At 42.2% G+C, this 23043-nt stretch overlaps 1 protein-coding gene across 5 annotated transcripts in view; it reads right to left on the bottom strand.

Annotated features, from left to right (window-relative positions):
* LOC119436591 (neuropathy target esterase sws-like) overlaps positions 1-23043 on the bottom strand; it is a 198537-nt gene that overhangs the window by 82846 nt on the left and 92648 nt on the right. For all 5 annotated transcript variants that reach the window (XM_049658821.1, XM_049658827.1, XM_049658826.1 and 2 more), the window contains exons 23-27: positions 20850-21032; positions 17758-17876; positions 17305-17461; positions 7694-7757; positions 4483-4605 (exon numbers count right to left, since the gene is read on the bottom strand). In XM_049658821.1, the coding sequence (XP_049514778.1) occupies positions 4483-4605; positions 7694-7757; positions 17305-17461; positions 17758-17876; positions 20850-21032 (646 nt within the window). The remainder of the gene's footprint in view (positions 1-4482; positions 4606-7693; positions 7758-17304; positions 17462-17757; positions 17877-20849; positions 21033-23043) is intronic.

Consider the following 23043-nt stretch of genomic DNA (forward strand, 5'->3'; position numbering starts at 1 on the left):
AAGATGCACATGTGCAAAATGCCAGGTTACAGCTAATGCACAGATGAAAATTCAATTACCTTTTTGTCAACTATTTCCTATGAATGTTGACATGCTTGTTTTTGCGAAATGAAACTACCCATAGGTTTGTGCACCTTGAGGTTGGTGATGTAGGCAAGTGCAAAACACATACGAATATGGCTACAGCTTGACACAAATAATCTCAAAGTTCACTTTCTGCTTTGAAGGCTGGCTCTTTCTATCTCCTAAAGTTAGAGTCATAACTTTTACATGCATAAGAGCACTTTCTTTTTTTTTTTTTTTTTGCTGCACTACTGTTCAAACTTGAGAGTGTGGCTATTATGTGGTTGCAGCTATAGCACAAGTATATACATTAAGCTCTGTTAAAGTATATCTGAGCTCACACACATCAGATCTTTATAGGCCCCTAAATAATTACAAAGAAAATATCTGATCCCCAAAGCAGTAATTACCAGTAGGGATGTGTGAATACACCAATACAAATTGAATAGTAATGCTCAAATAATTAGACTGACGAATAGAACATCTACATAAAGCTGCATGAATAGGAAATGCCAGGTGTATTCATTATTATACTTCCGGCTTAACCAGCTGCCTCATTCACTATCTAATTTTACACAGGGCATGCTTTGCAGGGCATGCCTTTTAATACTACTGTGGAGATGGCGAGGTGGGTTGGACAGTCTTCCATTTGTTCATAGGTTCCAAGTCGCAACATGTGCTCCGAGGAGATGACAGCGATTGGTTGAAGTCGCACCATTCCCAAGCTGGTCTAGTTCTCCGCTGCAAGTAGTACCTTGCATTCTCCACGAGCTGGTGGTGGTGGGACTGCCACACCACATTGGGGTGCACTACTTGCCTGTTTCATTCAGGATAAATCCAAAGCATGCACTGCCGAAGGTGAAGCAAAACAAAGTACGGAATTTTCAGGAATGAAACTGTGGCGCTGTATGTCACTGTAACGGGCAAAACCAGGCATGCTCTGTGTTTCACCAATAGCCCATGGTTTCACCCTAACATATTACAGGCAGTACCACCATTCCGTTGCCGCAAATTTCACACTTTGCATATGGCATTGCTGCTAGCGACAGTTCAGATTCATTCTGTACAAAACAGGCACTTAATGCATTTTAATATGGTATTTAAATACATTCATAGTGAATCTTCGTGCGACATTTGAGAGCCCGTGGCTTAGCAAAAAGAATGATGTATACCTGGTCATCCAAATTTATGCTTGATACCCCCCCCTATTCGGTTTCTTCAATATTCGGTATATCTAGTAGAAGACCCATGGTACCATGGTGCACGCAGCCCTTCCACGGTGCTTAGTTGCCATCACTACTAAGTTTGTGGGGGGTCAAGAGGACCGATAGAAAGAACCCACATGCGATGTGGAGAAAGGAAGTGACAACAGCAGTACGTATAGAAAGGGCAAGCTTGAAAGTCTGAAATCCAAGCAGCATATGTGAAGATCCATCTGAGCAGCCATGGGAAGACACGCAGATTGCATTGAATACTAGTTCACTGATGCAGATTTTAACAAGATCATAATACAAGCTGCTTAATGTGAAGCATTAGGCAGATATTCTACTGATAAACACAAAATTTATTTTCCCAGTCTTCATATAAAATTTGCTGTTCCTTTTAGTAAGAGTAGACTGCACTGTATATCTCCATTCCAGGGTATCCAAAGTTTATGACAGCTGGTAACATTATTATTGCAGAATGAGAGTAAACTCTCAAACATGCACAGCAGCCGATTTTCTTGCACAAAATTTGTAAGCACTAAAGTATCTGTAAACATTTTCTTACATTCAATATTTGGTTCAATATTCATTCCTTTTTCTTGATTTGACTGAATATATGACATTAAAGAACTCAATATTCACACACCCCTGGTTATCAGTGTAGGCTAACAGGTACTTTATACACTGAGAAAAACAGTTGCATGACATTAAAAGCGTAATTTGATGGATAAAGCAGATGCTTTCACGATATGCACAAAAGCAGACAATAATGAATGGGATTTACAAACATATGGCAGCTGAAGCATTGGACAGAGAGGAGACAAGCAATCTCCCCCGAAGCATGCGTGCAAGCACCAGGGGCAGCTGCACTAAAGAGATGGTGCAATAACTGTGCTCTGCCACAACAGAATAGTTTCAGCAAAACTCCCTTGGTACTGCAATGCAAATGAAGTGATGCACGAAATATGCGTGAATGAATAAATAGCAGAATGTTTAGTGCACAAAAAGTATCATTTTGTAAATCTGAAAGAACCTTTTATGCTCTTATAGTGCAGTGATGAATATCTAGACCTACAAAGCAGAGGTTTGCCAAAGTGGATTACAGTGGAACGTCAATTATGCATACTCTGTTTATGTGACAACCTACATTTACGACAAACTGGGGCCCAGCAAGCACCCCATAGAAACAATGCATTAAATGTATGGCAGCATGACACCAGGTTACACATGAACTGCCTCATACAATTGGCAGTAGTCAGTGTGACAATGTGGCTTAGACTGCAGAATGTGATAACGGAAATAGATGAGGGCGAGAGAAGGCACGTGCATTGTCATTATTTGTTCTCTCACCTTAGTATTTCCACTAGAACAGTGCACAATCTCGACTTAAGATGCAAACTAGTGTGCTGGACAGACACAGAAGTGAGGCAAGTGGTGGCTGGTTTCACAAACATGCCGCGTGCAAAATGCTTGCAGAAACAACCAGTGAGGGCCAAGACGAGCAGTGTCAGTGACAATTATGAACACGTGCAGAGGGAACACCACACACCATGTCAATGCCCCATAATACTACCAGATTTCAGCATTTAGTCTGCTTGACTCAGCTTGGTGTATGATAGCAATTTGCACAGACCTGCTCATCCAGACGGCTAGAGCACATGTGCACAACGCTGGCATCCGAAGGCAGAAAGAATGCTGCCCTCACTCTGCTCTGACAATGCATCCACTTGCTTTCTTTGTTATTTTGCAGCCAGACTGCATGTTGTGTGTATCTCTCGGACACATGCTATGATAAGTTTATCAACAATGCTAAATCAATGCTTTGCAGTGCTTGAGCATGTAAACTGTGAGTAGAGTGGCCTGGAAGCAATGCTCAGCTAAAACTGTCCAATGATCGCTCCCCTCTGCTACTTCCATATTATTGATGAAGACTTTCTTCCATGGCATTCCGAAGTCCGTCGCTATGGGCAATCATGTCAATTGTGACGCATGCTGAAAGGCTAAATAAAAAAATTCTGGGGTTTTATGTGCCAAAACCACGATATGATTATGAGGCACGTCGTAGTGGGGGACTACGAAAATTTCGACCACCTGGGGATCTTTAATGTGCCCGCAATGCACGGGTCACGGGCGTGTTTGCATTTTGCTCCTACCGAAATGCGACTGCCGTGGCTGGGATTTTATCCCGCGACCTCATGCTTAGTAGCACATCATAGCCGCTAAGCCACCACGGCAGGTGTGATAAAAGGTTGCTTTGTACAATGGCATGAACAGCGTTATAGCACATGAAATCATTACAATCGTGCATACACTTTCAGTGCCCATGTGCACATGAAAGCAGAATGCTGGTGCATGTAGGTGTATGCAGTGTGCATGTCATAAATGTTTACAGAAAATAGCCCATGCACTGTAGCCTTTAGGCACCTGGCAGCCGTGTAGAGCAAGCCACACACCACTGCCACATGTTGAACAGCAGCAGTCAGTACATGCTGAACACCATTGTGCACTTTAAACAATGTAACAGTTTGCTTACTGTTCTCCTACTGTAAACTGCAGTTTGCAGGACTTGGGCTCACATTTTGTATTAATTCTGTTCATCCGTTATTTGACCTTGGGAGGCATTTCAGAGGCCCTTTGTCTCTGGCTTGCATGCCCGCCAAGCCACTGTTATGGCCCGGACTGGCCACTTGCTGTTACAGATGACAAAGGAGAAATAGACTCAAAGGAAAATACCTGACAAAATGTGGCCCCTAGCTACAGTCAAGCTACAGCCAGCTACAGCTAGAGGAAATCAACTGAGTTCAGAAGGGGTTTGTTTTATATAGAGATAATTACACTGGAAGCCCTTGAAATTCTACATGAACAGAATTAATTACAACTGAAAGTTCTGTATATCCCTGTTGCACAGTGCCAGCCACTATGTTTATGTTATTGCTGGGTCCCTGATAATACAAAATTTTCTTGTCCCTTAATAGTTGTATAATTGAGTTTCCACTGTAAACAGTGTTAATGCAAGTTGTGGTGATTAATGTGTAAAGTAGCCTGTCATCAGAAACTCATGCTGCAGACAAATTTCAAGGGGATCTTATGAGGAGAACTTTAATATGGTTTGGCATTCCAGCAAAATGTTGGAGTACTTATACAGAAATCTCTGAAAAGAGTCCTGGGTGCCCCTACTACACACAAAATGCAAATCGGATGGTCTTTTGCTTACCATGCCGATGGATGCGCATGCAGCTACTGGTAATGTCGGTGGTGACGGTGAAGTAAGGCAGCCACAGGTCCTCGATCTGGCGGTCCCCAAACAGATCATAGATGGTCTGGTTGAATGCCGCTCCTGCAGCACGCACAACCATGTGATGTATGAAACCAGTATCCTGCCAAAACATTTGCTGAGAAACTCCAAGCAGATGACAAAAACAGCTTCCTTTTGACAATCACAACACCGCATTACCAAAATGTGATGTGATATACAGCCAAATCTTGACATGATCATGGTTGATTTGAATTCCAAGCTAGTACAAATTTTGAAAAAGTCACGGCCAAAATGCACAAATTACAAAGCATTCTGTTTTGGCATGATTTGAACACTCTATCGGGCCACGATAAATGATACCAATTTTTAGGCCACCGCGAGACCTCAACAAAGTAAGACAAGTATGGTTGTGGTGTAGGTTGCCAAGTTGGTGTGTGAAATCTTGGTCTTCCGTGATTCTAGCAGTGACCTGTGCACTTGAAAAGTGCTCAACGTGGCTGGCAGCAGTCACTGGCGGCAAAATAAATGAAAGAATGAGTCCAAATATGCAACATTTCAAAAGTAGTTGCTTGACGACTATGAGGGAATAAGGTCCAGAAATCCATTAAGAACGACTTCAAGTGAAAGTAATCCCCATAAGTAAACAGACAAACGTCTCACATTCACTTTGGTGCTGTGATGGTTTGTTGTGAATTAAGGATCATTCCAATTTCAGATTACATTATTTTTCATGGTCTCTAAAGATTCGTATAAAGATTTTACTGCATTACACAACAATGAACGAAACAAATAAAGCAGATTTTTTTTAGACCATGAAAAATTAGGAGTCGACTTGTTTATCGTGGTGTCAATCTAAAAGGAGGAACCTATAGTCATGTGGACATACACCTTCAACCTGCTGGATCTCAGTAGCTCCCCGCAGGTTTGTGGAGGCTCTGGGGTGTCCCAAGGCTTTGTTGTTGGACTGTGCACATAGTGCCCCCTTCAACAAATGCTTATTGCTCATATACACATGCATAGACATAGTGATGTGGAAATAAACTTCATGAGCCACAAAAACAATCCTTTCTTTTGTGTGATAAGGTGCAAGACCAGCAAGGAAATAGCTTTGCCAATATTTTGAGTAAGTAAACAGTGGCTGGGTAGTGCACCGCGTAGTGAAAAATCACATTGCGTGTGTTGCCTATAATGTTGCCTGTGCAGTACTGCTTGAAAGTCAGCTTTTATATGAAAGTGGCGAAGCAAGCAGCTTTAATTAGTGCTCTTAGGAAACTTTGGAAAGAGTTCAGAACATAGGCATATATACCGGGGTAGGGGAGGGCAAAGTAGGCCAAAGTAGGCGTGCAAGGTGTCCACGAGACGCGCCTTGCATACCTGTCGCTAGGCAGTCCAAAGCAAGTTTCACCTTCCGCCCCTTGCATCATCCCGTGTTTGTTAGGGCCTTTAAAACTATCTTTGAGAACAAAGAATAACCTTGCTTTTTATAATTTAAGGCTGTTCAGCGTTACCATTTGAGCAATTTTGTTGCTAAATTTATGACTCTCTTGTCTGTTCAGCAAAAGTTTTCTATCTAGCGACCAACAAATTTTTTGGTGACTTGAATGAACAATTGGCAACATTACAGCTACTTCGAAGTTAAAAAAGTTGCTTCAAGAATGACCCTCTAGAATGCAGTTCATTATTCAAAAGCCAGATATAAGCAGCCAAAACTTGCTGTGCGACGCATGGGCTCCTGGATCATGATGAAGAAACATTGGTAGCCTTCACGTTGTAATTGTGCTTCACAGCACAGTGGTCAATCACAGACTGCGGATCGTGCTCACAAAATTCATGTTTTTTTTTTTTAAATTCCTTACAAAACCAACTTGAACGGGTTAAACCGCAGCGGCTTCCGCAACATCACTAAATGCATTCGATTGTTGGATGTTCGCAGCGCAGCAGTAAACAATTTACCAATACCAATTGGAATAAATTTTATGTCTACATTTAGAACACAGCAGGTGAATAAGACAGATCGACTATATAAAAAGACATATATATCGAAGCCGCTAAGCTCGTTCATGTGAATCTGAGCTTCCATTTCTCATGGCTTTCAGACCAATCAATACTTCACGGTAGCTTTCAGGTGGCTGTCAGCATGCGGCGAAGAATTTAGTTCTATCAAAAACGTTCAGAACCTGAAAATTTGATGGATAATGTAGAATAAGCGCCTTTTCATGCTCTTTTGAATCGCGCAGTAGTATCTGTAATCTTACAATCTGAAAGTAAAGGCAGAATTTAAGCTGTCACCATGCTTTATGTAGATATAATAGTAAGATATCAACCATGTGTTTAGAAAAAGTTATTCTATATTTACTCAGCTAATTGGAACCGTTCATGATTTTGTAATGGTAATTAATTATGGTAACCAGACAGACACAATTTTTATAGATTTCAGCAAAACATGTGTCTTCTACATGTAATCTTTATAGTCCCCAATAATACCCAATCGATAACCTGGTATCAGCCTACCTAAGAATCCAACAGCAATATGTCATTTACAAAGACCACTTTTCAGAACGACTTTCAGTAGATTCTAGTGTCCCACAGGGATCTGTGCTTGGGCTGCTTTAATTTCTCATATTCAATAATGACATCGTAACAGATATTTCAGTTAAAATTAAATCGTAAGTTGATGATTGTGTTGTTTGCTCAGAGATCAAAAGTGTTTCTGACCAACACAAGCTCAATCAGGACTTCAAGAAGAATATTGAATGGTGACAAATCTGGCAAATAGAAATCAATTGAGAAAATAATGTTTTTATGACTATTACTCTGGAATGAAAACCTTTAAAATATAGGTAGTATGCAAATATTCTGCTTCTTGCTGAAACAATTCACTTTAAATACTTAGGACATGCAATCAATAACATCCTTCATTGGGCGAAAGTACATTGACCACATTACAGCTAACCCAAACCAGAAATTGTTCTTTCTCCAAAGAGCTTTAAAATTATCAACCCCTGCTTTTTGGTTGCTAGCCTATAAAACTGTTGTCTTATCACTAGTAGACGCAACTGAACACAACTACAGGACAGCAAAAAGCCACACGACCACAACATTGTCCTCTATTAGGCTGTGTGTTACCTTTAGCCTACTTGCAACAAAAATACAGAAAATAAGTCTTCACCAGTGAACCAGGCAGTGATAGGGTAGGTAAGGTCCCACAGCTGACTCCAAGGCGATGTCATTCTCTAAAGAAAAAACAACACCACAGTGATAGTTTACATTCAGCACGGGCACCATACCTACATTAATTTGTTCTACCCAAATAAAAAAGATCACAGACAGAAACATATTGCATACAATGTTCACTTTACATACTTACATACCCAGTCACGACAGCACAGGAAAAAAAAATCCCTCTGTCACATGTTACCGCTTTCAGGAGCAATGTGCACAATTGATGGCACCACGTTTATGTCTCAGAATCACAAGTGTGTACACCCACAAACTTGTTGCATTAAAAAAAATTTCAAAGAGGACTAACACTAAAAATATCAGTTATATGCAAATTGTATTAGGAGAAAGTGTGGGAAAAATTGACATCTAGGTGATCTGCGATAGCACCAATATGGTGTCATGTTCCCTTTCATTGCTATTTTTGGGAAGTTTCTGAAATCATTGAGTGTGTGCCAGGTGCAGTGCATGCAAAGGATTAAATTTTGTTTCCAAACACATTGTCTTCTAAATCATAAAGCTAGGCATGGCATTTTACCACAAGGAGTAGTACAGTAAAACTTGAAGCAGCGTGAAGAAGACGAGGACAAGAATTGAAAACAAACACAACAGGACAAGCGCTGTACTGCCAACTGGAAATTTTAGTGCACTGAAAATTTTATAATAAAATGTTTTCGATTCTTGTCCTCGTCTTCTTCGCACTGCTTAAAGTTTTACTCAAGATGTTTATAAACTGCGCAAAAAAACGAAGACACAAGAAAGAAAACATACATGACACCATGAGCGAGTGGTGTTGTGTGTGTTTTCTTTCTTGTGTCTTCGTTTTTTTGTGCAGTTTATAAACGTCTAAAAGCTATGAACCAACTAGCCCGCCAGAACGTCCTACTGAAGTACTCAAGATGAACCAACTCGCCCAAATCAAGTTGTTACCACAGAGTAGTACAGGAGATGCACACTAACCTGCCCAAAGATGCATTTCCAGATGCTACAGGGTAAGAGTGAATGGCTCTGGCCACGTAACAACTCATCAGCATTTCACTCCCACGGAACTGGTGACGTCGTAGTATTGAGATAAGAGGTGCAATATGCTGCCACCCTAGTTGAACCTTAGCCTCTCAGTGACTGTGAAGTTAACTTCACAAAATTTCAACAAGCAAGGTGTCCACAGGCATGAAAAGAACTAAGTACGAAGACTGAAAGCTGCAATCTCACTGCACCTGAACGTGAAAACAAACACAACAGGACAAGCGTTGTACTGAACTAGCAAATGAATGCCATTATAGCTACCAGCAAACCTTGACGACAATGACCACAGGTTGCGAATTCCTTTCCTGCGTCTGTTGCATCCAAAAGCAGTTCAGCTATCAAATTTGATAATGATCTGCTCAAAGCTAAAGAAAACATATGGATTTATTTTCTATTGCTACAAACAGGCTCTGTAGCCCAAGTGAATTACCTTGATGGGCATGATTTACAATGCCCTAAAAATTTGCTAAAAATTAGTTTCATAGCACACTTTTCATCTGCATCAACTTGATGTTCTGCAGTCAGGGAGCATTTTGATGGACAGAAATCAAGAAATGGAAGCCTTTTAGTATCAATTTCAAACAGAATGATGAACGAAATCTGGAGTGTTATGTGCCAAAACCACGACTTGATTATGAGGCATGCCAAAGTGGGGGACTCCCGATTAATTTTGACCACCAGGGGATCATTACCATGCCCCCAATGCACAGGACGCGGGTTTCAAGGAGAAGAATATGCCTGCAAATTCGACCAGACTGCACACGTTGGCAGTACTCCCCATGTGGGAACAAGCAGCATTTGCCATTTAAATCTTCGCATTTCAAGCTGGTAAAAAGAATCTTTGCTAGCCTATGCGTTAACAATATGTGCAGGGAACCATATTATACCTGCCAACTCTGAAAAGCTGTATATACAGTAAAACCTCGTTAATTTGACCCTTGTAAATTTAGAAAGTCTGATAATTCATTAATTTCGTTAATTCAGACGTATTTGTCAGCACACGGGTCAATTCGGACAACTACTGAGGCTCTGCAAGTGCGGAGAGCTGCAAACGTGCATTGCACTTTAAAAAAAAAAAAAAAAAAAGCAAACAATCATTAATTCGGACGTATTTGCCCGCACACCGGTCAATTCGGACAACTTTTGAGGCTCGGCAAGTGCGGACAGCCGCAAACGTGTGCCGCAAAATAGCAAGACCAGTGCTAGCGTCCAACAAAAATGAAGTGGCAGAGTCCGCATCGCCATAGTCATCAGCGGATCTCATACGTGAACAGGAACGCTATAACACTTTGTGCTTGTTTGTAGCATAATAGCCTTTATTCTTGTGTTTACCGCCGTGCATAACACCGCGTTGGCCATGTGCCTTCATAACTGCGTAGTCGCCATCCATAATCGCGTCGATTGCAAACACGGCTTCATCGACAGCAGTTGCAGCAAACAGTAGTTTCGTTTTGACTCTGTGTACTGATATAATCTCGACCGGGTGAGGTGGGTCGTCACCACAAGAATCAGGAGATGGCGATGAAGATAATTGCCCTGACACAGGAACGTGCGCGGGTTTGGTTTCCCACAACTGAGATACAGAGTTCCAAGCCGATCATAACAGCCCGTCCACCGCCACAGGAGGTCTCGAAGGGGTTACAGCATCCAAGCACCTCGAAGAGACCGGCAGACCCTGTGTCTCTGCTTCGTTTCGCCGTTCGTTCCAAGGCAGGCCAGGTGACACCTTCTGGAAATAGACCACGCCAAGCCCAAGGCACAACAAACAGAGAGCACCCAACTAACTATGAGAACTGCCAGGTTCACACATTCTTCACATAAAACCTTATCAGAATTATACCTGCAGCCCTCGTTCAAGATTCCCGAAAATTAACAAAAGGAAAAAACTAGACTTCAATGCATATTTCAACCAACCGAATACCTAACGTTTTTGTTTCTCTTGCCCGGGAAATGCCACATTTATTGAGAGACTGAGAGCGCATTGAAAATGATCAAGGGGATAAATGCTGCGCAGCGATTTAGTTACACGTTGGGTCTGTGCTACCTGCCAGTACCAGTGCTTCTAATGCCAAATGTACTGTGCTCTGAAGACCGTTTCAACTCCTAATAAAGCTGATTCATAAAGTGGCAGTCAAAGCCAGAAAACAAAAAGCCAGGATACTCTATCTGCTCGCAATACCGTGAAAGAAAACTGCTTCTCTGAACTCACTTGAGCAAATTAAACTATCACAATGGTAACCGACAAATGCACCTACCCTGTAACCATTGAATTATCCAAAATGGTTTATTTCTACAAACCTCCAATGTCAATGCCTATCTACAAAATCAGCGCGTCCACGAGCCACCACCGTCGCAAAACTTGCTTCGCAGTTTTATTCGCGTCACTGGCTCTCATAACAATCAATACAACGAAACACCGAGATTAATGGGGAACCTTTGAAATTAAAAGAAATAAGATCTTAATAACTAACAAAAGAAAAAAATGCAACATGCTCTATTTACAAATTTACAAACGAGAACCTTATGGAGGCGCCCAATTCGACAATTACTACCTCTTAATGCGCACTCGACTAGGTCGCAATGTGAAAGTCATTGGGCCTCGCCACGGGCAACAAAGGGAGCCAGACATACCCTGCACCCTCCCGTAACCTGTCAATTCGTGCGGCCGCAGCTTTCTTTCTCGTCTCGGAGAGGGAGGCCGTAAACGCGAGGAGAATCGCCATTCTTCCTTTGTCCTCGCTCTCGCGGCGCATTCCCCCTCATTGACTGTTTGACTGGCCCTGTGTGTGCGCGCGTATCTCAGCCAGGTTGACCCTTACAGCTGCATTCCTACTCGCGGAGACGCACCCTGTTCTGTTGTCATCCGCCTTTGGCGACGTCTCCGTTTTTTCAACCACCACAACGAGCCCTTTGAAGTTCTGCATGATGGCTTGTTCCCTTCGCTTATGGGCTGTGGTGTGGCGTCTTTCTCGAATTTGCGCTGCGCTAAATACTTCGCTCGTTTGCGCCGTCTGAAAAATTTTTGCCTCGCCAGGCGGTCACCGAATGTACCTCTGCAATCCCAGATTGTCCGGTTCCTGCCCTGTCTGGCCGCCATGCCAGTCTCCTCTCCTTTGGACGATTCCGGAACGTCGCTCAAATGCGGAGGTACAAGGGAGTTTTTCAGCGCCTCCTTGACCTTTTTAGAGCTGCTAAAATGCAAAGAACGTCTTCCGGAAGAGCCACTGTTTCTACTCCCGTGGCGTAATCGTTCTCTTCTTCTGCCGCAATTCCTTCTTTAACAACCTTCAGAAGGTCTAAAGATCCTTTCGAATGTGGCAGCAGCAAATTAGTTTCTAATTCATCTGCTAGCCCTTGCTGCGGTATGCCCACTGAGCCGGATGCCTCCTCGCTAGCGCCCTTTCCCCCGCTTTCACTAGCTATGTGCTGTGCTTCCCGAGTGCCTATGTCATGAGGCCTTTTCCTTTCTTCGTTGCTGTGCCTTATCTCCGCTGCGATCTCTTGAGCCTGGGGACGCGGGAGAGCTTGGACCGTATGGTCGCCAAAACTCAGGCCCTTCTTTAACAGCATCTTCGAGCGATTTGAAAATAAGTAGTGGTATTGTTTGGAGAGATTTTGCGATACTGCAGCTTCAGTCAGCAATATTCCGAACGACCCCTCGATCTTTACGCTGGCTATGGGCAAACAAATACTATTCCCCTCAACTACCTGCCGGATCCACGCATGTTCCCTGGTGAAATTCTCAGGTTGCACATACGCAGAGTGGACGATGTCCACTGTTGCAGCCGAGTCCCAAGTACCCTACATGGCATTCCGTTCACTGTGAGGTCGCGAAGGTAGGGTTTTAAGAGCGCCAAGTTGCCGTCGTCATTCACGAAAGAAAAAGAAAAAAAAAAAACAATCCTAGGCTTCAGACAGCCGATCGCAAGGTGTCCAGGCAACGGAAACAGACGAACAGTTTTCTAGCCTCAAACGCCTTTTCTGTTTTTCTTTCGTCTTTCGCTGCACTGTTATTCTGGCCTAAATTATCGGTCGGCACGTCTTTGGTCTCACTTCCAGCTTTCTCTTTGTGAAAGGGGTGCCTGTTTTCCTCTCTGCCGAATTTAGTCAATGGCCTGACGCTCGTTTTCTCGGATTGGTGACGTGCGGCGAATTCATCTGCTAGCACTGCAGCATGTTCTAAGTCCTTTTCACCTGACCTATCTTGAATCCACAGGCGCATCTCTTCGCTCAAGGACCCATAGAACTGCTCCATGCAGATTAGCTCAACAACCTTGTCGCGACAACCGAACGCACCTACCCCTTTTAGCCACTCAATTAAATTGACTTTCAGTTTATAACTGAAATCTTGAAAAGACTCGCCCGGTGTCCTAACTACCTCCCAAAAACGGCAGCGGAAAGCCTTCGCTGAGAGTCGATATTTTCTTAGCAACGCAGCTTTTACTTTCCGATAGTCCTCTGACTCGTCCTTCGTTAGCCTTTCAATTATTTCGGTTGCTTCGCCAGGAAGAACGGTCAGAACCTGTTGCGGCCAACACTCTAGTGCCAACCCTTTTTTCTCGCAGGGTCGTTCAAAAATAACGAGAAACAATCCCATGTCGTCGTTGACCTTGTACGACGGCATGAGATCCCTTATTTTCACTCTTGCTTCACCTGAACATTTTTCATCTATTAAGAGGTTATTTGCCGATTGCCTGGCCAGATTCCGCTGCACGTCTAGTTCTTTTAGCTTTAGTTCGTGAGCTCTCTGTTCCTCTCGTTCTCTTCTTTCTGCAGCTTCCTTTTGATCAGCTCTCTGCCTTTCTTCTGCAGCACTTTGTTCAGCTTTCTCACCTCTTTGCCTTTTCTCTGCAGCGTTTTGTTCAGCCTTCTCAGCTCGTTTCTCTATTTCTTCCCATGCTTCTGAAATTTCGTCCTCAAGAGCCCCGCACTTCTCAATCGCCTCAATAAGCTGCGGCTTTCTCTGACTTTTCCCGACCTCAATTCCCAGCTCTTCACAAAGTAATAACAACTCTGGCTTTCCCCAATTGCTAAAATCCATGGTCAATCCCAAACGAGGACTTTCTTACTCTGCTGTGACGTGAGGAAGCTTCTAACAGGAGCCTGCACGTACAGAAACTAACTTACTGTTTTAGAAAACACACAAGCTAAATCCTGGCAAATTCTCAAAGAAAGTCAAGCGCTCACCATTCTGCTGAAGCCAGGACAAAGGGTGGAGTATCCCATTGCTGCCAACCAGCTGATATAATCTCGACCGGGTGAGGTGGGTCGTCACCGCACGAATCAGGAGACAGCGATGAAGATAATTGCCCCGACACGGGAACGTGCGCGGGTTTGGTTTCCCACAACTGAGATGCAGAGTTTCAAGCTGATCATAACAGTACGCGTCGGCCGCGCACTTTTAAAACTGCATAGTCACCATTCGTGATCGCGCCTTAGTGGCCGCGGTTTTATCCACAGTAGTTGCGGCAAACACTAGCTTCGTTTTTACTCAGTGCAGTGGCTGCTCACGCAACGTCATAAACACGCAGGAAGCTGTCAAGGATGAAGAGTGCTGGCTACATCGTGATGGACCGACGATCTGTTCGTGACAAACTCAGTAGCAAAAAAGTAATCGGGAAGTGCATGCAGTAGTGAAAAGCCCGACTCAGATGAAGATGGTGCTGCGGCTGCGCTGCGAAGGAAGTTGCGAGGCCTTCGCAGCTGCGAGCGCTAATCAGTCATGAGATGACGAGAATTCCAGCTTCCGCACTGCTTTTGTGCAAAATAGAAACAGGATGGATTTGCATATTCATTCAGTAAATAAAAGTTGTGTTGACGTAGTAAGCATTTGTTCACAATGTTTTCATGATACCCTCGATAATTCGTCATTCTGTTAATTGAGGCATTTTTTCCAGTCCCGTGAAATCCAAATCAACAAGGTTTTACTGTACTAGGATCGCAGAAAAAAAAAAAAAAAAACACTTGATAAAAGTGCTAAAGGTAAATTTATTGGGCAAAATACTGCATTCTTCATTTAAAACTGTCTCAACCCAAAACAAACATTTAAGCACACATTGAAAAGGTGGTAGGCTAATGCAGATGAGTCATGTTCCAAAGCGGGCATCACAATCAGGAAATGTCACAACAATAGGGTAGAGTTTGGTATCATTACCACTATCATTGCTAGCATCCACGCCAATGGAAAGCAGACTAAAACGGACACATCTGACAACATCACTTGTAATTTGGTTGGCCATTGCCTTCACAATTGCAGTAGTCTTGGTGCAGGCTCATGCGTAGTTCTATGCTTCCTTTGATGCGGGAAACACTTTCCAGAACAGATCGCTGGTGCAGCCAGTCACAGCGAAGGGAACATTATGTTCTATAAAGAATGCTGTGAAGAGGCACTCGGCTTTAGTTGCAGCATGATCTACCTCTGAAGAAAAAAAGCCAGCAACATTTCATTGCTCTCTTCTTCTTCTTCTTCTTCTTTTTGGGGTTTTACGTGCCAAAACCAGTTCTGATTATGAGGCATGCCGTAGTGGACGGCTCCGGATTAATTTTGACCACCTGGGGTTCTTTAACGTGCACTACAACGCAAGCACACGGGCGTTTTTGCATTTCGCCTCCATCGAAATGCGGCCGCCGTGGCCGGGATTCGATCCCGCGATCTCGTGCTCAGCAGCGCAACGCCTTAGCGTTTTGCATGTTCTCCAACCACCCCGGCGGGTATTTCATTGCTCTCAACTTCGGCTCTGTCCTTGAGTTTACTCATATTCAGGTGAACTAAGATATCCCGTCGACTAGCATGGGAAATATTGATGTCACAACGACACATGCTGCAAAACGCATACTTCTCCCCCTTGTACAACTTCTGAATGCAAGGGAAATATCCAGTATAACATCAAATAAACACTTGAAAGTGCCCCTTTAGAACACTGTGCGAAGTTCTGTGAACCAACGCACGTGACAAACGTAACGGATGAAGAAGCACAGCACGCAGCTATCTCGAAACGGACACATGGTGCCATGTATAGCCGCCAGAGAGAGAAATGTCTATGATGATATAAAGTCCGGAAGCGAACAAGCATCTTGGTTGCCTTCACTGAAATGTAAATGCACTAAAATTAGTTCCTACAAGGCAAACATTTGTATTATTACAGACTTGCTTTTCTTAATTGATGTGAGAGCAAAAAACTTTTAACATTATTGGTGTCATTGCGACAATTTAGCATTTTACAATAAGCATTTTACAATAAAATCGTAAAACTTGGCAGGTATGCATATGGCCACTACACGACCCCCTGCACATTCAAATGTTAGTGGTGAAAGTCCATACTCAAGAAATCGCTTCCACATGAGTGCACCAACACTTCAGTCACTGGTCACCCAAGGTGACGGTATTAGATTAGCTATTTTTCTGCTCGTACTAAGATTTCATACAACCTAAACAAGCTAGCAGAATGCACCAATGTCATAGGTCATCTTTTCTGATGCTCCATTTAAGTTGGATAAGCTCTGCAAAATTACCTTTCAAGTTGCAGACAAAAGGGGAAGCTGTAATCAATGTCACAGAACATGCTTTGTAAAGTAAGAAGGTACAGTGTACGAGGTTAGTTTTTTTTTTTTTTTGGAAAGTTTTACATATGCCAGATGAGACATTGTCTAAATGGTCGATTTGGAGAACATGCAATCATGAGACGTGATGGTTGGCTGGCTCTCAGTTATGTGATTAGTCCAAGCCACTTCGGAGCACTTTTTGGAGCAGCAGATCAACCTTTTGGAGCAGTTGCCAGGCAATCATTTTCCGATGCAAATATTTAGTCTAGCTAGAGCAGTATTGCCATGTTCTTCTACGAGAATTGGTATTTGCACATGCAAATGCATATGCTTGTCTAAAATATCCAAGAAGATTAAATTCACTTATTCTTCATTTTCCTGTTGATTGCTCTAAGTTTTTTCAATCACAGACCTCCTAACGTGCAAACACTTTCCCAATACTATTCATATTATTATGTCTTTCAAGGAGGCTTTGCCTGATTCTTCAGTTGCAGTATCCGATAGAAGAAGCCAGCTGAAGCAGAAGCTTAGGTACTGCCAGAGAGCGCATTTATTTTCAAAGCTTTCATTTTACTATCGGAAAGAACCCTGCTGATGTTCACCCTTTCAGTACAAGCTGGGTGTTGCAGTTGTGAGGGGAAGTCTACCTGCTGTGCCAATCCGTCAGTTGATTGACGGAAACCTTGGGCATATGGTTCGTTGCAGTTTATAGAATGCAGGGCCAAAAATTTGTTATGGAAGACTTCGAATTAATTTTGAGAAGTTTTTGAACGAGTGTTTTTGCATTCCATGTCTGCTGAGACCTGGTTGCTGCAGCCGAGATTTGATACCACGACCCCAATTTCTCCACAGTAGCAGAATTCCACAGGCACTGCACTGCGCCACTGCAGCGGGTAGAATTCTCAATAATGAATTCATGCGAACATAACAAACATTCATAACAAACAAGAAGTACAACTGGTATCACTGAGAAAAAATGAATTGCTCACAAACCTTTGACCAATGGCGGCCCTTTTGGACGAGGGTGATGACATCTACCTCTTGGCACCAGAGGGCACCAACCAATGCACCGATGCTCACACCACCAACCATGTCGATGGGGATGCCTGCCTCGTAGATGGCTCGAATCATGCCTACATGTGCACAGCCCCTAGGTACGGGTGAAAATAATAATAAATAAAAACAACTAAGAAAAAGTTAGGTGGGCAGCGCCAAATAGCAATTTAGCGCAGACATGGCCAGCAGAACTAAGACAAAACATAGGCACTTTTTTGTTGGTATATGCAGCCAGTGCTTAACATCAGTACCTAATGTTTCTTTTATGCTTGCTCCCACAATTATAGGCTGGTAATTAATTATTAGTGGCATCTTATGAACTGCTAATTTTGGAATTTTTCTGGCTTTTTACTTCAGAAGTGCATGCAATACTTTGTCTTGTTGGCCTACCTGGCTCCCCCACCTCCCAACACAAGGCCAATTGATGTGCCAGTGAGGAAACGTGCCAGGCGGGCAAAGTCCGAGTGTACATTCACAGTTCCTTCTTGAACTTTCTTGTACACCTCCATCTGGGCATAAAATCAGGACAGACAATTTTTCAATATCACAACATGAATTGAAACACATTAGCAACTACAAATTGATAGAACCTTATGGGACCTTAAAGAAGAATATTATTGCTTGAACCCTTGCTTGCGTGGGAAGACTGTGCCCTTCAAGCCACCATCCTTCTTGGCTAGCCCTCAAACGCTTTCACTTGCTCTCAAAGCATACAATGCGCAGGGCGTGATAAGATCTTATCGCACTTGGACTTTATAGGGAACATTATGCTGCTTCGCTTCGATGGTTGCTCTTGGTTGCGTGGCGTGCTATTTTAGAGGTGCGTTTGCAAGCAGCCACTTGTAATTCAAGCATTTGACCATCTGTGTGCATTTAAGTTTCCATCTACTGTCTTGGTATTTCTTCACAACGGCAGTGAATTGAATTGTGCATAAACACACTTCGTTATATTGGGGTTCTAAATACATGGTGTTCTATGGACAAATTATAAAAAGTTAAATACTTCGTTATATCGAGAATTTCGTTATACTGAAGTTCGTTATATCGATGTTTAACTGTATATTACAAAAAAAAAAAAAAAAAAGGCTTTAATTGTGGGGACGCTCGACTCTCACACGTCCTCTGATGTTGTTTTCCCCGCATGGCTCTCGCATCTCCTGTAATCCAGCTTGCCCGCTTAGCTAGGCGCCGACACCGGTCGGTGTGGTCGTAGATTAGTACGAGAGATGGCACAAGTGTTACGCTGGTAACGCCACCTAACGGCAGGGTTACTCAGGTGCAAAAGGGAGTAGCCTGTTCCTGTTTGGCTTGGAGTCGGCGAGCTGCGCAGACGTCTTGCGCATACGCCGACACGCTTCACGGGACAGTCCCAAAAAAGGCTTTGGAGCGGGGCACCAGGATGGACGAACTCGATTGTTCAAATGATTGACGCTGTTTGTGCGACTGTACATGCGAATGATTACGCGTTGGTGTGCAGCATGGGGGTGAACATATTCGCTCGCTATCCTGCCACGGTGAGTTGAACTTCCTGGATTAGTCAGCACTTGGTTGTGATTCGGCTAGCTGGCATTGGTGTAGGAAAGGTGCAATAAATGCCCTTGTGATTGTTTGCACTACAGAGTTGTTGTCCTTTTGTCCCAAGAGCACATTTGAGAACCTACAAAATATAAATACTTTCTCATTTCTAAACAAGGTCAAATATAATGTTTGAGTGGCCATTTATTTGGTAAAAAATTATTTATCATCTGCCACAGCATGTTCACAACTGGATGTCCAGTCAACTAAGAAGCTCCCCCCATAAATGACAAACAACTGCTTTCAGTTATATGGTGCACTATAATAACACAGTAATAAAACGAGAAAACAGCACCTGACCAGATGCACAAAATGTGTTGTTTGTTGAAGGATATAGGTGTAACACCATAGCACTGCAGGTTGTTTTAAAGAGGGTGAAAGTAAAACGATACCAAAAAATAATAACTTGATTTGCCTAAATTGAGACTACAAATTCGTAAGTTGCCTAAAAGCTAGGCATTCTTATATAATAATCTGAACTTATTCAGCAGGAGTTATATGCCTCACGTATTTGCCAAGTACTACTGCCTCTGCACAACAACCGCAGCTTTGTTCTTGCTGTCGGGCTTGCTCGCTTAAGCTCCAGTAATTGCTCTTATCCCTTATATTCGAAGAGAAATGAATACAGTACACTTCCATTAGTCCGATTGAAGTTAATTCAATTTTTCAATTGATTTGATCCTGACCAGAGGTTCTTGTCGGCGCCCATACATTTATATGGGCCCAAACTATTTTTATTTCTATCCCAAAACTTGTTTTTGCCAGATAATTTCGGACTTGACTGGGCAGCAGGCACATACCTGACCCCAATAAGTATTTGACCTAATTGTGACCCAAGCAGCAGTAGCATCAGTGTTTGCAGCGCTTAGGGGACAGTGAATGCATTGAAGACACATTAGCTCCCGCCAAGAATGCTGATTTTTAGTCTACCTTTCGTAGATTTCAAAGTGAAAATGACAGTTCACGACGACTACTATTGTTACCAGATTGTAATGTGCACTTTTTTTTCTAAGAAAACGGGTCTGTAAATTGCCTGCATGTTGCAATTTATACGAAACAGAACCCACGTTTGCAGCATTAGAATTGGCCTACAGTCATATAATGCATTATCCTCATTGCCAGCACAAGATAGCAGCAGGAGTTATCACAGAGTAACGATGACGATGCACCACTTTCAAACTTCAATTAGGAAGGCTCATTATTATGATACATTATTTTACATGCTCAGGCAGCAGCAACAGAGTCATGTCACATGTTTTTGGCGTTCAGAATATACTTGCATGCATCACAGGATGAGCTTGTGAAGTGCTGAGTATAGGTGTACGCCACCTTCCCATTTATGACTGTTGCGGAATTCAAGAAACACCGAGTATTAAACATAGTGGACTGCATGGAGGACATGTTGTAGACATTGAATACAACGATAAAAGGCTGTTTGACATTGACAACAAAGGATTTAAGTGTAAATAAATATACATTTTGTGAAGGCAAACTAAAGGTTTCATCTTATTTGGGATTATCAGACCCGATGGCATACTAAATTTTTTTTGTTATAGAACCTAGTACGTGTTAGATTTCAGTGCACAGTGTTTTGTACCATGAACACATAAAAACTGGGTGCGCATTTGATTTGGAGGAAAGTTAGAATTGCAGCCAAATGGTGGTGTGTTAGGATGTTTTTTTATGCCTCTTCTTTTAATTTGGCCAGCTAGATAATTTGATCAATTTTTGGTCCCGTATAACCCAACTAATGGAAGTCAACTGTATTCAACAACTTTGAATAATTATTTCTCGAATTTAATAACCAAAACTATTCGATTCATATTCAAAATTTCGAGTATTTGCTGTTTCCCATACCTCTAGCCATTTCCTATGTCAACATTGTAAACATACTGGCTGGTGCTTACAATTCGAGAAGGTGAGTGGCGCATGAACATGCGTTTAGGGCATCGAATGTGATGGTGAGAGGAACACCAGGAGCGCATGTTTAGCCAGGCCACTGTATTGCGTGGCTTGTCTGCACCATCCCTGTGCAGCAGAACAAGCTCCTTCTGGGTCCGTTGTGCTATGCTTTCTGCCTGCTTCTCCAGCTGTAAAAGGAAATGATAACGTAATTAATACATATAGTAAACAGCAATTTTGCACAATTCAATTACAAGCCTCACTTGAGAATAAATACGACGTCTGATGAGCAAGTAAAGGGAATCTATGCGAAAATGCTGTGTGCCACATAAATAATACTGGTAGTAATTCTTCTACACATTACTTACCCTAGCTTTAGAAGAGAAAATAATACATTAGGAAGGGATTGATCAGCTTGTTTTGTGGTTAAAGAATGCAATTTTTGTCAGCAGAGTGCCAAGAAGAGGTTAGATACAGCAACGGCAAATGCTTATCTGTAATGCAAAGCAGGTGGAGGATAAGCATGGTTGAAAAAGGCCTTGCAGCTAGACATTTACAGTTGGGGACCAAGGAATAGTTTTAAACCACTTACACTAAAGTAATTGTCCTACCTGTGCATCCTATGAGCCACTAAACAGTAAAGGAACCACCTGATAATGAGGTTATAATGCAGGTTCTTAGACCCAATCAAACTTCAAACGAGAAGTCAAGAACTAACTCCACGAAATGCACTAACAAGGCACATTTCTGTCTCATAAAAATAAAACATTTACCTCAGTCATACAAACTGTAAAGGTGTCAAAATGACTAGCTAAATTAATTTCCCAGCGTACTTGTGCTAAGAGCACTTGTCTTCAACTCTGCCTGCCCCACAAAATATAGCCATCATATTATTTTGAAATTAAATAGCCCCTGAATTAGCACACAACTCACACTCGGCATTCCCAAAACATGTGAACAAACAAAGCAACAGAAACTGCTAGGCCATTAGCATTAACATACTCAAAACATGCATATGAAACACTAATTAGAACACCTTTTAAACATAATTACTTCAAGAGTAATGTGCCATCTATGTGCAGCCAGTTTTTGAAGCATGGTGCTGTCACAAGTTTACATGCTGGAGCCTGAATCATCCTAACGCTATGAACACAAGCGAACCTGGAAATGCAACAATACATTCTAGCCAAATACGACTTTGTTTCATTTTAATATACGTTTACAGCACACCATTTCTGTGCTGTCCTCCATTTCACATAGTATCTTTTGTTTGGCTAATTTGCCAGAGTAAGGTACAAAGAGATAATGTACCCTAGACAGCTTTTTAACTTCAATACCACAGGCCATCTTCACAAAAAAGAGAAAAAACAACAAAAACATTCCTTAAGTTTCATTGTGAAAGCGATGCTTAAAAAGAAAAGCTGTGGACAGGCAACCATTGCAAGTCTTACCCATAATACATATGCAACACACAACATTGAAACACAACTTTTACACATTAGTGCAATGTCTCCGAAAAGCCTGTCCTAAACTGTGCCTTTGTGTTTACTGCTTTACATAAATAGGCTTCCATCACAAATAATTAAAATATGTACCCTGCTTGCATAGGTATTATATTGCTTAGGCTACTGTCCCGATGCAGTAACATTTTATTTGGCTAGAAGTGGGCAGTTTTTGTTCACTTCGCACAAAACATTCTTCATTTTCAGAAAAACAGCTTAAAACAGCATAATTACAATTTAATTGCAAATCAAAGCGGTCTTGGCTACAACATCATAGTCACTCCTATATAAGATGGTGACTAAGCTTTTTTTTTTTTTATGCACGCCAGTGAGCATTACAACTTGAGATTTACATTAAATCACTTCCAAAGATAATACTCCGATTTTTCATTGTCATCATGTGCTTAATTAATCATTTGCATTAACATTTTTCTATTTAGATACAAGCACATCTTTACAAATTCTGTTTGATTTTATTGAAAAAATTTGCTTCTGGCAATTTCTACTTTATTACATAAATCTCATTAATAAAAATTGTATGCCGGAAAAGCTTTGCCTTCATGTATTGCATTGAAAAGCTTTGCCTTCAATTCTGCTTTCCCTTCATGTATTGCGTAAAATTTTGGGCGCAATAGTTTTTTTCAGAAAAACAAAATGTTGTGAAACCTACAAAATACACCTCTTTCCCCATGGTAGG

The sequence above is a fragment of the Dermacentor silvarum genome, chromosome 1 (genome assembly GCF_013339745.2).
Source record: "Dermacentor silvarum isolate Dsil-2018 chromosome 1, BIME_Dsil_1.4, whole genome shotgun sequence".
In the NCBI taxonomy this organism is placed as follows: Eukaryota; Metazoa; Arthropoda; class Arachnida; order Ixodida; family Ixodidae; genus Dermacentor; species Dermacentor silvarum.